Source organism: Pipistrellus hanaki (genome assembly GCF_964339955.1).
Source record: "Pipistrellus hanaki genome assembly, chromosome: 3".
NCBI classification, from domain to species: Eukaryota; Metazoa; Chordata; class Mammalia; order Chiroptera; family Vespertilionidae; genus Pipistrellus; species Pipistrellus hanaki.
The window spans coordinates 92,250,490-92,266,607 of NC_140505.1; the positions used below are offsets into that span (position 1 = coordinate 92,250,490).

Sequence of the window (16,118 nt, forward strand, 5' to 3'; positions counted from 1 at the left end):
TTTTTGTTTTTTTGTTTTTTTGCAGTATGCTTTAGAGCTATGAACTTCCCTCTCAAGACTGCTTTTGCTGTGTCCCATAGATTTTGGATTGTTGTGCTTTCATTGTCATTTGTTGCCAGGATGTTTTTAATTTCTTCCTTGATCTCTCTGGTAACCCAGTCATTGTTTAATAGCATGCTGTTTAGTCTCCGTGTGTTTGATTTCTTTGGATTATTTTTTTTATTGTATTTGATTTCCAATTTTATACCACTATGATCTGAGAAGATGCTTGATATGATTTCTGTCTTCTTAAATTTGCAGGGACTTTGTCTATGTCCCAACATGTGGTCTATCTTTGAGAATGTCCCATGTGCATTTGAGAAGAATGTATATTCTTTGGGGTGAAATGTTCTGAAGATGTCAATTAATTCCATCTGGTATAATTAGTCATTTAGGATTGATGTTTCTTTGCTGATTTTTTATTTAGAGGGTTTGTCCAATGGTGATACTGGGGTATTAAAATCTCCTACTATGATTGTATTGTTGTTATCTCTCTCTTAATGTCCTCCAGGAGTTCTTTTTATATATTTGGGTGTTCCTGTATTGGGTGAATATATGTATACCAGAGTCATTTCTTCTTGTTGGATTGCTCTTTTTAGTATTATGAAGTGGCCTTCTTTATCTCTTATGTCCTTCACTTTGAGACCTAATTTGTCAGATATAAGTATTGATATCCCAGCTATTTTTTTTTCCATTTCCATTCACCTGAAAAACTTTTTTCCATTTTTTCACCCACAGTCTGTTTGTGTCTTTTATTTTGAAATAGGTTTCTTGTAGACAGCTGATATATGGGTCTTGTTTTCTTATCCCACCCGTTACCCTATATCTTTTGATTGGGACATTTAATTCATTTACTTTTAAAGTTATCATCGATAGGTACTTATTTGTTGCCATTTTTATTCTTTACCCCTGTGTTCCTTCTTCACTTCCTATTACTTTTCTTTTCTTTTTATTTTTACAGCAGATCCTTTAGCATTTCTTGTTCTGCTGGTTTGGTGGTGATAAATTCCCTTAGTCTTTTTTTGTCTGTGAAGCTCCTGATTTCACCTTCAATTTTGGTTGATAGCCTTGCTGGATACAGTATTCTTGGATTCAGACCCTTCCTTTGCATGACTTTGTATATTTCATTCGATTCCCTTCTGGCCTGATGAGTTTCTGTGGAGAAATCAGTTGCTAGTCTGATGGGGATTCCTTTATATGTAACCTTCTGTCTCTCTCTGGCTGCTTTTAAGATTCTTACTTTTTCGTTGGTGTTTGCAAATTTAATTATAAAGTGTCTTGGCATTAGTTTTTTGGGGTTCATTTTGCTTGGTACTCTGCAAACTTCTTGGGTTTGTATGTTTTTTTCTTCCCTATATCAGGAAAGTTTTCTGTCATTATTTCTTCAAACATTTTTTCTATTCCTTGCTCAGTTTCCTTTCCTTCTGGAACCCCTATTATTCTAATATTGTTTTGTTTTGTATTGTCCCAAAGTTCTCTTAGGCTCTCCTCCTGCTTTTAATTTTTTTTTTCCCTAGAAGCTGCTCTAATTGGGTATTTTTTCCATCTTGTCTTCTAGCTCACTGATGCGGTCCTCTTCTTCTAGTCTACTCTTGATGCTTTCTATTGAGTACTTTACAGTAGCTATGTCATTTTTCATTTCTTCCTGGTTCTTTATTTCCTTTTGATTCTTACTCATATTGTCAAATTTGTCTTCCATTCTTTTCAGCCACCTTATGATCATCTTGCTCTGATAGGTTGCTTGCCTCTCATTCGCTTACTTCCTTTTTTTCATGATGCCTGCTTTTTTCTTTCATATGCAGGCTGTTTCTTTGTCTCCCCCATGGTCTCTCTTTTCAGGATGTCTGGTGATGTAGTTCTCTCTCTCCCAAGACCTGTGCTCATGGAAGCATGGAACAGAGTGCAGAATCTCTGAAGGAAGATGAAGAAGGGTAGATGGATGGGAGGTGATCAACCAAAAGACAATTTTTTGAGGATTTTAGCATCTATGTTCATCAGGGATATTGGCCTGTAGTTCTTTTTAATGGTGGCATTATCAGGTTTTGGAATTAGGGTAATGCTGGCTTTGTAGAAAGAGCTTGGAAGTGTGTATTCCTCTTGGATTTTTTGGAATGGTCTGAGGAGGATAGATTTTTGTTCTTCTTTGAATGTTTGTTAGAAGTCTGTTAATCGGTTGGGAAGAGGGCTGATGTTTGCTGATTTTTAAAAAATATATTTTATTTATTTTTCAGAGAGAATGGAGGGGGATAGAAAATTAGAAACAGATGAGAGAGAAACATTGACCAGCTGCCTCCTGCACACCCCCTATTGGGGCTCTGCCTGGCTCTGCCTGCAACCAAGGTATATGCCCTTGACCAGAATTAAACCCAGGACCCTTCAGTCTGCAGGCCAGCACTCTATCCACTGAGCCAAACCAGTTTGGGCTGATGGAGATTTTTTAATTACTGCTTCAATTTCATCCATAGTTATTAGCCTACTCCGTTTTGTTTACTCTTCTGATTGAGTTTTGGAAGTTTGTATTTTTGTAAGAATATGACCATTTCCTCTAAGTTGTCCATTTTGTTGGAGTAGAGTTGTTTGTAGTATTTTTTTTTTATAATACTTTGTATTTCTGGAGGGTTTGGTGGTTGTACACCTCTTTCATTTGTGATTTTGTTTATTTGCATTCTCTCTCTGTTTCTTTGTAAGCCTGCCTAGATGTTCTTTAATCTTGTTTATCTTTTCAAAGAACCTGCTCTGGGTTTTATTGATCTTTTAAAAAAAATGTATTTTATTGATTTTTTTACAGAGAGTAAGAGAGAGGGATAGAGAGTTAGAAACATCATTGAGAGAGAAACATCGAGCAGCTGCCTCCTGCACACCTCCTACTGAGGATGTACACACACCCAAGGTACATGCCTCCAACTGGAATTGAACCTGGGACCGTTCAGTCCACAAGCTGACACTATCCATTGAGCCAAAAAGTTAGGGCTATTGATCTTTTTTAGTGTGTGTGTGTGTGTGTGTGTGTGTCTGTGTATGTTTTCACATGTTTTGTTTTGTTTTGTTTTGTTTTTTGGTCTGTATGTCATTTATTTTCCCTATGATCTTTAGTATTTTCTTCCTTCCACTTGCTCTGGGCTTTTTATGTTGCTCTCTTTCTAATTCTTTAAGTTGCAGGCTTAGATAATTTATTACCAGTTTGGTGTTTTGTTTTGTTTTGTTTTGTTTTGTTTTGTTTTGTTTTGTTTTGTTTTGTTTTGTGGTAGGCCCGTAGAACTATGAACTTCCTTTTCAGGAGTGCTTTCACTGTGTCCCATTGATTTTGGATTGTTGTGTTTTCATTGTCATTTGTTACCAGAAGGCTTTTCTTTTTTTTCTTCTTTAATCTCTTTGATAACCCAGTCATTGTTTAATACCATTGTTTAGCTCCCAACTTTTTAACTATTTTATTGCTCTTATTATAGTTGATTTCCAATTTTTTGCTCTTGTGATCTGAGAATATGCTTGATATGATTTTTCTTCACTAATTTGAAGAGATTTCACCTGTTTATGTTCTGTAGCTTTGGGATGAAATGTTCTGAAGATGTCAATTAATTCTATCTGATCTAGTGACTCATTTAGGTTAGCTGTTTCTTTGCTGATTTTGTGTTTAGAGGATTTATTCAATTGTGTCACTGGGGTATTAAAGTCTCCTAATATGTTTTAGTTGCTGTCAATATGTCCCTTGGTATCCTCCAGAAGTTTTTTTTTATTTTTTTAAATGTATTTGGGTGCTCCTGTATTTGGTGCATATATGCTTACCAGAGTAATATCTTCTTGTTGAATTGCTCCCTTTAGTATTATGTAGCAGCTCTCTTTATCTATTCTAATGGCCTTCACTTTGAGGTCTTGCCACAACCTTCCTGGTGAGGTTCAGGATTTGAAGGAGGAGTTGACACACAAATGAAAATGCTATACAAGAAATATGAATTAAGAAGGCATTAGGGGGCCAGGTTGAGACCTCTTTCTTGAATTGGCACATCAACCTCTGGCCTAGTCTGCTTTTTATGTACTTTAATACACATTTGTCCATTAGCAATGCACACATGCAGATGAAAGGTAAAGTTTGGTAAACAATATAAGGATTATGAGGTTAGGAAATTGCCTTTAGCCATTGATCCCACAGCAAGTCAGTTTATTCTGATTTTCAACTCTGTGAATATCAATGTTCATTGGCCTTCCAGTGTTTGTTTCTGCATTTTTATGCCAACTGCTGTTTGCTTTAGCCTCCAGAAAGGTCTATTTTATCAGACATAAGTATTGCTACCTGACCTTTTCATTTTATTTGCCTGAAAAATATTTTTCCATCCCTTCACTATCAGCCTGTGTTACTCCTTTGTTTTGATGTGGGTCTCTTGTAGATAGCAAATGTATGGGTCATGTTTTCTTATCCATTCAACTACCCTATGTCTTTTGATTAAAGCATTTAATACTTTTACATTTAAGGTTATTTATTGGTACTTATTTGCTGCCATTTTTATTCTTCATGCCTGTGTTCCTTCTTCCTTTTCTATTTCTTCTGTTTAAAGCAACCCCTTAGCATTTTTTGCATTGCTAGATTGGTGGTAATAAAATTCTTTAGTCCTTTTTTTGTCTTTGAAGCTCCTAGTTTCCTCTTCAATTTTGAATGATACCCTTGCTGGGTATAGTATTCTTGGATTCAGACCGTTGCTTTGCATCACTTTGTATACTTCATTCCATTCCCATCTGGCCTGATGTGTTTCTGTTGAGAAATCAGTTTACAGTCTAATGGGAGATCCTTTGTTAGGTAACTTTCTCTTTCTATCTCTGGTAGTCTTTAAGATACTTTGTCATTGGTGTTTGCCAATTTAATTATGATGTGTTTTGGTGTTGATCTTTTTGGGTTCATCTTGTTTGGGACTCTGTGAGCTTCTTGAACTTGTGTGAGTTTTTCTTCCCAATATCAGGGATGTTTTCTATCATTATTTCTTCAAACAGGTTTTCTATTCCTTTCTCAGTTTCCTCTCATTCTGGCATCCCTATTATGCAGATGTTGTTTGGTTTCGTGTTGTCCCAAAGTTCCCTTAGACTCTCCTTTTTTTAAAGCTTTTTTTTTTTTTTCCAGTTTGTGCTCTGTTTGGTTTTTTTGTTTGCTTGTTTGTTTTGTTTTGTTTTTTTAATATATTTTATTGATATTTTACAGAGAGGAGGAAGGGAGAGAGATAGAGAGCTAGAAACATTGATGAGAGAGAAACATCGACTAGCTGCCTCTTGCACACCCCCTACCGGGGATGTGCCCACAACCAATGTACATGCCCTTGACCAGAATCAAACCTGGGACCCTTCAGTCCGCAGACCGATGCTCTACCACTGAGCCAAACTGGTTTCGGCTGTTTGGTTGTTTTTTCTACCTTGTCTTCTAACTCGCTGATGCAGTCCTCAGCTTTTTCTACTCTCCTGTGGATATTTTCCATTGTGTTTTTTATTGCAGTTATGCCATTTATTTCTTCTTAAAAAACAAACAAACTAATTTCTTTATTGATTAAGGTATCACATATTTGTCCTCAACCCCCCATTCCAATCCCTCCCCCACTCATGCCCCCACCCCCCGATTGTCCTTGACCACTGGTTAGGCTCATATGTTTGCACATAAGTCCTTTGGTTGATATCTCCCTTTTATCCCCACCCTCTCTTTGAGGTCCAACAGTCTAACCTATGGCTCCTTATCTCTGGGTCTGTTCTTCTTCATTGTTCACCATTTCCCCTAGATGAGTGAGATCATGTCCTACTGGAAATATACTTATAAGACTCAAAAAAGGGGAGGGAACAGAATCTGTAGAGGCAGAGCTTATATATAGAATGTAAGGTTAAGGAATTGAATGAACAAGGGAAAGACTGTGGTTCAGTATAGATAATATAGAAAGAGAATAAATGGTTAAGAAGAAAAGTAAAAAGAAGAAAAACAAAAAATCAATAAGTTAAAAAATAAGATAAAACAGAATTAAAAAATTTTTTTTCTATCCTATATATTTATCTATTTTCAAAAAAGGAGAATAGAGATAAGATAGGTTTGGGTTAAGTGATTGAAACTAATTAAGCAATTAGGAGAAGAAAGCAAGGGAGGAGAGGAAAAACAAAAGCACAAAAAAGTGGGCTAGTGAAGAAAGAGAAAAGAGAAGTGCTTGGACTTAGAGCAGGGGAGAGGAAATTAGATATATAAGTAATTTCTACAGAATACAGAGATTACAATAATAATATATCAATAAAGAAGGTCAATTTTTAACAGGGTTAAAAAGAAAGGAGAGAGAAAAACTAAAGTAGGGACAGAAAAAAAAACAGATGAAAAAGGGCGAAGTAAGGAAGAAAAGATTGGAAAAATGAAAAAAATAAGATTAAAAAAATAAAAATAGAATGAAGAAAAATAATACAAAAATATAAAAGATAAAAAAATTAAAATAAGAGGTAAAAAATAAAAATAAAAAGTAGTGTTATTTGTTTCAGCTGAGTTTTAATGTCCCATGGGGGCTGGTTTAAGAGCCTACTCTATTGTTCCGTCTGCCACTTCTCAGTTTCTTGTTAGGTAGGCAGCACCATGTTGAAATTGTAAGCGATCCATCGCTCTTCTATTTGTGTCTATCTCCATAGCCTTGGCTATAAGCAGGCAGGACTAATCTACTCATTTTGTTTGTCTGCCTGCTACCAGTCTTAATTATTCAAGTGTTTATTTCTGACATGGACTTAAGGTGGGGATGTTTCGGTATTGGTTTCAAAACTAAAGGGTCCCTCAACCTAGTCCCAGAGTTCTCCCTGGGGCTATTCAGAGTTTTTGTTTTTTCTGCAAAGCTGGGTGCAGCTGTACTAGTTTCCCTGCAGCTGCTGGGAGGGGCAGATTCTTAAGGAGAAAAAATAGCTGCTTAAGTTTGGAGGATCTGGAATGTGTCCATGCCAGAGTCCCGGTTACCTTTCCCTGTCCTGCTCCTCTCCACCGTCTCCCCCCAGCCTCCACAAAACTGCACCTCTATCTGCATTACAGCTTTGGTGTGTTTGTAATTTAAAGGTCCTAAGAACTGGGTTTAGCAAATAAAAGCAAGGAAAATACAGATGCAAAACAACTGTGATACTATGAGTTTCTCCTCCTTCTCTCTGAACTGCAAGGATTACTAGGCAGTTCTTTAGGCTGTTTTTCTGGGCACAGCTTCTCACAGCTGTGGACTTAGATCTAGATTCCCCAACCATCAAACAGCCCTGTGCACCTCCCTTCCACAGTTGGGTATTACGCATGTCCCCAAGGGATGTGGACTTGCTGTAGTACTGGTTCCTTCTGACCTTCTTGTCCCAGTGGTCACGCATCTCTCTCTCCAGCCCAGATCCCCAATCCTACATTCTCCAGACATCCTCTGTCCTTTATGGCCAAGGAGTGTCTCACCAGTTGTATTTAATTTGCCAATTCCAGGTGGATGTTATTTGATTTAGTTGTTCCTTCTATCTGCTCAGTGAGAAGACATAGGACATGTCTGCCTGTTCAGCTGCCATTTTGAAACCCCAAACTGAGTCCTTTCCTTTCTTTATTGAATGCCCACTATGCACTATGCAGAGTGTGTTGGAAACAATTTAAAATACACAGTGCCCATAGTTGGATGTCAGTTTAGACACTAAGACTCTATCTGAGATGTGCATTCAGGAGATTTAGTGCCCTTTAAATTAATGACTAAGAGAGGTGAGCAAAGCAGGGATTGGAGGTAGAAGAAGTGACTTGCCAGACAATTGGAACAGGGGCCTCAGAAGATCTTAAGAGGACCTCTGCGCCTAGATGATCGACCCTTCAGAGCTATTTTACTTTGAGGCAATGTGTTAAAGACTTTATATCTGCTCCTTGTTTAGTCACCAAATAGGGATCAGACCAGCTTTTCTAGCTGGGGTAAATTCCTAGAGAGAGACTCAGAGAGAAGCTATCAATCATTAATACTCCCCTCCACCTGAGGAATGGTGTCTTTCCTGCAGGAGTCTGAATGATGCACTCACAGAAGAGACAGTTCTTCTCCACATTAGAATATAATGAATCAAATATTTTAATAGCTTTGTGTACAAAGTGCCTGAGGGGAGCCAGGACAGGCTTTCCAGCCTTACCCTAAAAAGGCCAAAGTGAGAAGCAATAATCTTTTTTTTTTTGTTTGTTTGTTTGTTTACTTGTAATCAAAGAACAGCTCTTCAGGAAGCTCTGATTCATGGGGCAACCCAATTAATATTCTGATTAGGACACAGAGTCAAGGGATATGCATGAGAAAGGGAAAGAAAGGCAGTTTTACTGGTGCAGATAGGCTAAATTTGTGTCACTAATGCTAAACAATGTTTTAAATTTTGATCTGGTAGTCATCAGGCCCTTAGTTATATTACTATTTTCTTGTTATCTTTGTAAACAATTCTTTGAGATACACTGCTGCTTTAGTCTCAGTCCAAAGGTTATTTTGCATTGTTTGAACAATCCAAAGGTTTGTTTTTCTGAAAACTTGCAAGACAGTTTTTCTGGCATGGCAGCTCTGACTTCATTTTAAAGCGGCCCTCATTATTTGTTTATACCAGGAAGTCAAGGGTATGGAGAGAAAGGGGAGTGATTGTGAGAAGCTTTTAGGCAGTAGAATTGACAGACCTCAATTTGGGGTGGGGAATGGGATGGGGAAGCACCTAAAAAGGAGGGACAAGGGGACATCAATCTTCTGATCTGCAATGCTTGGTGAATATTGTGCCATTTGCCAGGAGGGCAAACCTTGGTGGGGTGGGTGGAAGAAACGGGGCATTCCTCTGATGAGTTAAGAATGGAGACATGTGGGACAAGGAGAGTGGGTGTGTAGCCTAGTTCTCATTTCTAGCCCTAGAGCTTTGTTAGCCAGGCTTTCCATACATCCCTCTCCAAGACTTGGCTCCTTGGAAACAGAACTGATCACTGAACGTACTTTTACCTTTGCTAACCCTTAACTGTCTGTGGTGTATTTTCACAGAAATCCCACCAAGGCTGACTCATGAGAGCACTTCCCAGAAGTGAGGTCATGCAGTGCTGAAGAACTTCCAGCCTGGAGATTTTGGAGTGATCACTAATGGGCAAGGTGTTTGGGTTCCTAAAGAAATTTGCCATCAGTTCTAGCTGAGTCTCAGCAGACCCTGTTGAGAAGAAGAAAGAAAACAACATGAAGAAGAGGGAGCAGCTACCAAAACACTTGAGTGCCTGGAACTGCCCTCAGGGTCATTACCTCCCTCCCATTTTTTCTATTTTTGACTATTTAGAAATGTTTTGTTTACTCACTATACTCTGTGGTTAATGACTCCTGATCCCTTGTGCCATCATTTCTGCATTTTTAAATGGGAATAATCATAGTACTGAGAGCATACAGTTGTTGAGAGAATAAATGAGATAATCTGTGGAAATTTCTTTAGATCAATGGTTGGCATATAGTAGCAGTTAGTTCCTGTCTTTACTGTTGTACCTGTGTGCAAGAATGTCTAGAGGCAAGTGCTTCTGCTGATTCAGGATGTATATCTGTGATTATCTGCTACCCTTGGATTTTTACGTTCTTATTGCGCTTTCTTATGTACACCAAGCCCTTTCCACAGTAATCTTGATATTAGTGGTACTTGCTCCCTCTTTATTTTTTTAAACCTACACCCAAAGATATGTTTTCACTGATTTGGAGAGAGAGAGAGAGAGAGAGAGAGAGAGAGAGAGAGAGAGAGAGAGAGAGAAGTTGTCTTTCCTATGCACCCTGACTGGGGAGGGAGCCCACAATGTGGTATATGCCCTCACTGGGCATTTAACCCACAACCTTCAGGATAAAGCTCTAACCAACCAAACCACTCTCTTAAATTATTCACCTTTGTGGGGTCTGTGGAACCCAAGGCTGTGTTTGGCTGCAAGTGGGTTAGAGAAATGCCATCTTTTGGTTGTCTCATAAGTTCCTTTTGGCTTCCAGCCCCTGAAGGTGAATTTAGATTAGTGGATTTCTCCTGAAGCTTTCTTCTGATTTCTCCAACCACGAAGTGGGAACTGGGTAGGGCCTTTCCACTGGAATCTAAAATTACTCTTAACCCTGAGCCCTGTAGATGCCCATTATGACTCAACTCAAGCAGGAACTCATAATTCTCCCAGCTAAACTTTCTGTAATGTTTCTCACTTTTCCTTTGCTCATACAACAATGGCTTGTACTACATATTTGACAATGAGTAATACAACTGTTGTGACATCTCTCTTTCCTAATGGATGATTAAAATTTTATTACTATTTCATTTTTCAGAGTTCATGCTTTATCTTTTCTCCCCAATTATTTTGCAAACTCCCTAGTGATTTCTTTATGCCTCTGAGAGTACTTTATAGAATTTCATATCCTTAAGAAGATTCTAGAAGACCATATGACTTTTGTTAAATCCCTTAGCTAGTCCTTGTCCTCAGTATTTTTTCTCTTTTTCTTTCAGGCCCAGTTGGTTTACACAACATTGGACAGAGTTGTTGCCTTAACTCCCTGATCCAGGTACTGATTATGAACATGAGTTTCACTCAAATACTAAAGAGGTAAGACTATTATTCAGGCTATTCTTACTAATAAAGAGGGACTATGCTAATTGGCCATCACACCATCACAAATTTGGTGGCACCCAGAGCCAATAAGGAGGAAATATGCTAATTGACTTCCACACTCTCAAAGATGGAAGCATCCACAGCTACAAGATGGCAGTACCCAGTCCCCTCAGCCCCCCAGCTGCCCAGGGCCAGCCTGAGGTGCAGGCAAGTCTTGGATGTCAGCTTCCCAGCCACCCAGGGCCAGCCTGAGGGATGACCAAATGACTGAACAAGCAAACTGCGTGGGGTGACCAGGCTAGTGGGGGGCCATGAGGGGTGATCAGGCTGGCAGGAGGGGGCAGTTGGGGGTGACCAGGTTAGCACGGTAGATAGTTGGGGGCAACTAGGCCAACAGGGTGGAGAAGTTGGGGGCAACAAGGCCAGCAAGGGGGGCAGTAAGAGGCAACCAGACTGGTAGAAGGGGGCAGTTGGGGGCAACCATGTGTGTGTGTGGGGGGAGGCAGTTAGGGGCAACCAGGCAGGCAGGCAGGTGAGTGATTAGGAGCCAGCAGTCTAGGATTGTGAAAATGATGTCCTGGATTGGAGAGGATGCAGGCTGGGCTGAGAAAACTCACACACACACACACACACACACACACACACACACAAACACACACCCTGCAATAAACATGTATAATCATTTATGTTTTCAAACATTCAGTTATTCACAGTGACTTGGATGTCTTCTTGGCAGAGATGTCCTCTGTCCATTTTTTGATTGGATTGTTTGTTTAATACTGCGTTTTATGAGGTTTTATATTATATATATATATTGGACATTAAACATTTGTTGGAGCTATTGTTTGCAAATACCATTTCCCATTTGATCAGCTATTTTTTGTTGTCAGTTTGTTTTGCCATGTAGAAGCTTTTTAATTTGATGTATTTTTGCTTTACTTCCCTTTGGGGTTAAGTTCATAAAATGTTCTCTATGACCAAAATCAGGTGATGGTCTTCTGGGATCTCCTTGTAAGTAACTGACAGCTTTACTCTTTCTGCTTTAAGATTCTCTGTCTTTAGCCTTTGACATTTTAATTACAATGTGACTTTTTGTAGGCCTCTTTGAGTTCATCTTGTTTAGGTCTGTAGGATTCTCAGTGCTTCCTGGGCTTGTATGTCTATTTTCTTTGCCATGTTAGGGAAGTTTTCTGCCATTATTTATTCAAATAAGTTTTCAATCTCTTTCTCTCTTCTGCTATCACTATGAAGTGAATACTAGTACACTTGATGTTATCCCAGAGGCTCCTTAAATTATCCTAATTTTTGTTTTGCTGTTCCAATTTTTTTTTAAATTGTTGTCTTCAAAATTGCTTCTTTGAACTTCTGCTTCTAATCTATTGATTCTTTCTAATGTATTCTTTATTTCAGATATTGCATTCTTAACCCCTTTTTAAAGATGTTTTCTCTCTCCGTTTATGTTTCCTGACTCCTGTTGAAGTTCTCAATGAGATCATTTAACACCCATATAACCAGTGTTTTGAACTCTGCATTTGGAAGATTGCTTGTCTCCATTTTATTTAGGTGTTTTTTTTGTTTTTGTTTTTGTTTGTTTTTGTTTGTTTTTTAGTTTTGTCCTTTTTTTCATTTGAAACATGTTTCTTTGTTTTCTCATTTTGGCTGCTATTAGGTCTGATCAAACAATTGAATAGATACTCCCTCCTCTGGGAACTGACCTTTAGGCCATTTTACAATGTACATTCCACTTGCTTAGACCACATTCCACTTGCTAAGACCATTATCTCGCTTCTCTGGAGTTTCCCAGAATACTAATCTCCACAGAGAATTCTCCACCCAGAAAAAACCCGCTTAGACTCCTTTAAAATCCTCTGACTCCCTGTCTTTGGGTTCTGGTGCCATTTTGGGGTTCAGCCCACCTGGTATCCAGATGATGTAATAAATTTATAATTCCTTTCCACTTTGGCCTCCTTTGGTGACACTAACATTTGGTTCTGAAACCCAAGAGGGTTTCACAGGGATGGGGAGCCATCGCTCTGGCTTCAGACACCACAGATTTGCTACTCAGAGAGCAGTAGGCAATGGCAGCTCAACCTGGGCTTTACCACCTCATCCTACTGAGGTGTCATGATAGCCAGCCTCAATTAGGCCTCCCACCCTTATGGACTCACTGCCCTCCACACCCCCACCCTGAGCCAGAAAAGGAGAATGCTTTATCAAGAACCTCTCTTTCTCCATTGCTGATCCTCCATTTCACACTGGCCAGTCTTCTCTAGGTCATTGACATTTCGTAAATTCCCTCATCTCGAGTCTTCTGCCTATTCTCTCTCACTGACTTCTCAAAAGTCTCTGGTCTTAAAAATCCTAGTGCTAGGCCAGAAGATTCTTCAGCCATTTGGCTTTGGGTCCTTCTGGATAGGGGATGCCTAGTCCAGAGGGTCACTTCTCATTTCTCATGGTAGTTTGTTTAGAAGTGGGGATGCCTGCCCTAAGCAGTCACCTTTGGATTTGTGGTCTGTGATTCCTCTCTCGTGGGCCAAGCCATACTCCTTCTGCACAGTCATGGGGAAGATCATGCCCAAGCACCTCATTTTCTTTTGTAGCACTGTTTGGCCACAATATAAACTAGCCTCAATGGCCTGAAAATGGCACTTTCATAAACTTAGCAATTTAATTTCTGTCACCACAATGAAAAATGGTCAGAGATTCCCTATGTCCAGGCCTTTTGCATCCTCCAGTCCCAACCCTCTCTCTGTTAGTCCTTCTCTACCCATCAGATCCTTCTCCTTCACACAAAACTTCATACCCCTAACACTTCTGATTCTAAATCTATTGTACTTTGATCCAGCAGACCACAACTTCTACCCCCTTACGCATTCCCTCCCTCATCTGCAGTAGATTCAAAAAATACAGACCATCCTAATAGCAACCACCTTCTCCCCAGGACCCTGAGAGCCGAAATCCTGAAAACCTGAATTCTAATACAGCTTTTTTCCTAACACTCATTCTCAAGCAACACAAAGACTGCCTTCCTCAATAGCCACTTCTGTTCCCATGCCCATTCCACCCCTGAGGGAGGTAGTATGAACTGAGAACATAGTCCAAGTCCACATCCCATCCTCTATGTCTAACCTCACACAGATTGAAAGGTGTCTCAGGTCTTTTTCCAATGACCTGTCCAAGGAATTGAGTACCTGACCAAGTCCTATCACCTGTCCTGGCATGACATTTAAGTCATCCTGTCCTCCTCTCTAACCCCAAAGGATAAGGAGTGCATTTGAATATCAAATCAGGACCATGCCAATATCCTCCATAGACAGGATGTGGCAGCAAACCCTGTTGTACTGATGCGTTCCTCAGAACTGACCTGAGATGAGACTATCAGGTTACTTCTCCAGGGTACCAGCTCTGTAGCCATATAATCACCTGTCTCATTGCCAGACTCAAAAAAGGTTTCCCACAAAGTGGTCAACTATGATGTAAGGTTTGAGGCACAGGAAACTGACCACCAGGATATTTTAAAGTAAAGTTTATTCCCCAGTAATGAGCGGGACTCATTACAGAGGCAGAGAAATCAGAATTGAAGGAGTTGGGGGTTGGGGATGGACCCAGCCAGGCTGCCACCTGGGCATGGAGGATCAGCAACACGTGGCTGGTCTGGGAGTCTTTTTAAGGGGAGAAATAGGAGAGGGTTGGACCCAGAGCAGAACAGGAAGGGGTAGGCTCCAGGACACTTTGGCACACACTAATTGGTGGCTCAATGTCTTGGGGATGTCTCTGTGACAGATGCCAGTAATGTCATAACTCCGCCCACCAGTTGGGAGGAGGGAGAACCTTATATATGATAAATGTAATGAAATCACTCAGGGCCCTGACGAAAACCCAGCTCTCTTCCTCTTCTGTCTCACGAAGACCTTACAGAAATTTACCATCTTAAACCCACTTCTCCAGAGGGAACCCTTCCTCTGAATACCCATTTTATATCCCATTCAGCCCCTGACATATGCTGCAAACTTAAAAAAATAGACTCAAGTCCACAAACCCCTCAAAAAGACCTTTTTAACCTGGCCTTTATAGTCTTTAATAACAGAGATGAGGAGACCCAAATCCAAAACAAAGGCGAGATCAGGCCAAGGCTGAGGCCCAAAGGAGGCCTTCCAGCTCCTAGCCACCACTCTCATGAACCCCCAACAAAGTGCTGGTCCTCCAATTAAGGGTAAGTCAGGGGCCAACCCTCCTCTGGGCCCATGCTTCAAATGCGACAAGGAAGGACAATGGGGCAAGTCTTGCTCAAACCTGAGACTCCTGCCTGAGCCCTGCCCAAGGTATGGAAGGGAAGGCCACTGGAAATCAGACTAGTCTGGCCCCTCCAGGTTGGACCTTGGACAATCCAGCCAGGCCACCTTCTGGGTCCAGTTTGGAGCTCTCAGACCTCTTGGGACTGGCCATCAAAATACTGAAGCTGCCCAAGCCCCACAGACTTACATCACCAGGTCAGAGCCTTGGGAAATGATTGTGGAGGCAGGTAAGCCAATCTCTTTTTAATTGACATAGGGATCACTTATTATGACAAAATCCCTCCCCGAATTTGCTGGGAACCTTGTCCTCCCCTCAGCTTCTATTATATGCATTGATGAACGAATTAATCTCACAGCCATTAGCAACCTCTTCTCCATACTGCATCTTACTAAACACCCTTTTATCCATCAGTGCCGGGCCAGGACTACTACACATCCCCTCATAAAACCCAGTTTTTCCAAATTACCTGCCTCAGTTTCACTCTCACCCCACAAAGCTGAGCCAGTATCTTGGACCTTAAACAGCTTATCTCCTCCATGACTGTCCCCCTCCTCTAGATAAGAAATGGGCTCCTTTCTTGGGATCACTGAATACTTTTGCCTCTGGGTTCCCAAATTTAGTCTTCTTGCAAAGCCCCTCTATGACACATCGAAGGGAGCCCTCACTGAACTTTTAGGTCCCAATGCCAGCATTTTCATCCCTTTAATGCTCTGAAAAAAACTCTTACCTCACTGTTCTCTCAACCCCCTTCTCAATGAATACATTTCTTTACTTAAAAATTGCAAACACTTACTTAACAGTCCTACTACTATCAGAAGCTTAACTCATTATCATTCCTTATCATGTTATCTCTAAGGAAAAATGTGGCAGTTTTAAATCCAAGTGGCTAGAGATCTGGGAACACGCTGCTGAACCTGCTTCATCCATTCCCCTCTCCCCCTATCCCTTCTAAGCCTTTTCTTCAGCCTCATATGACTATAGATAATTTTGTAAAGTCTTTGGTAACTTAAATACTTTAGAGCATTGTAGGATTAAATGATAAACATCAAAGTATTTTAAAATAACATAAAATAATGAAACACTGATCGCTAGACAAGTTTTAATTTGCCTGCTCTTGGCTCTTATTATAAAAGGTCTATAGAAGGTTTGTGTTGTTCAGTAAGTCAGGACCCAATCACCCCTGATGTTCGAAGGGATCCCTTCTTTCCTAGTAAGCTAAAGCAGTCCTGCCCAAGCT

The 16,118-nt window shown here is 40.2% G+C and overlaps 1 protein-coding gene across 1 annotated transcript in view; it reads left to right on the top strand.

Annotated features, from left to right (window-relative positions):
• The first annotated feature begins 9,021 nt into the window (after nt 1-9,021).
• The window catches only part of USP18 (ubiquitin specific peptidase 18), a 47,075-nt gene continuing 39,978 nt past the window's right edge, over nt 9,022-16,118 (top strand). The window contains 4 exon segments of the mRNA XM_084878610.1: nt 9,022-9,136; nt 9,138-9,172; nt 9,175-9,258; nt 10,483-10,579. Coding sequence (XP_084734736.1) covers nt 9,114-9,136; nt 9,138-9,172; nt 9,175-9,258; nt 10,483-10,579 — 239 coding nt within the window. The 5' untranslated portion in view covers nt 9,022-9,113.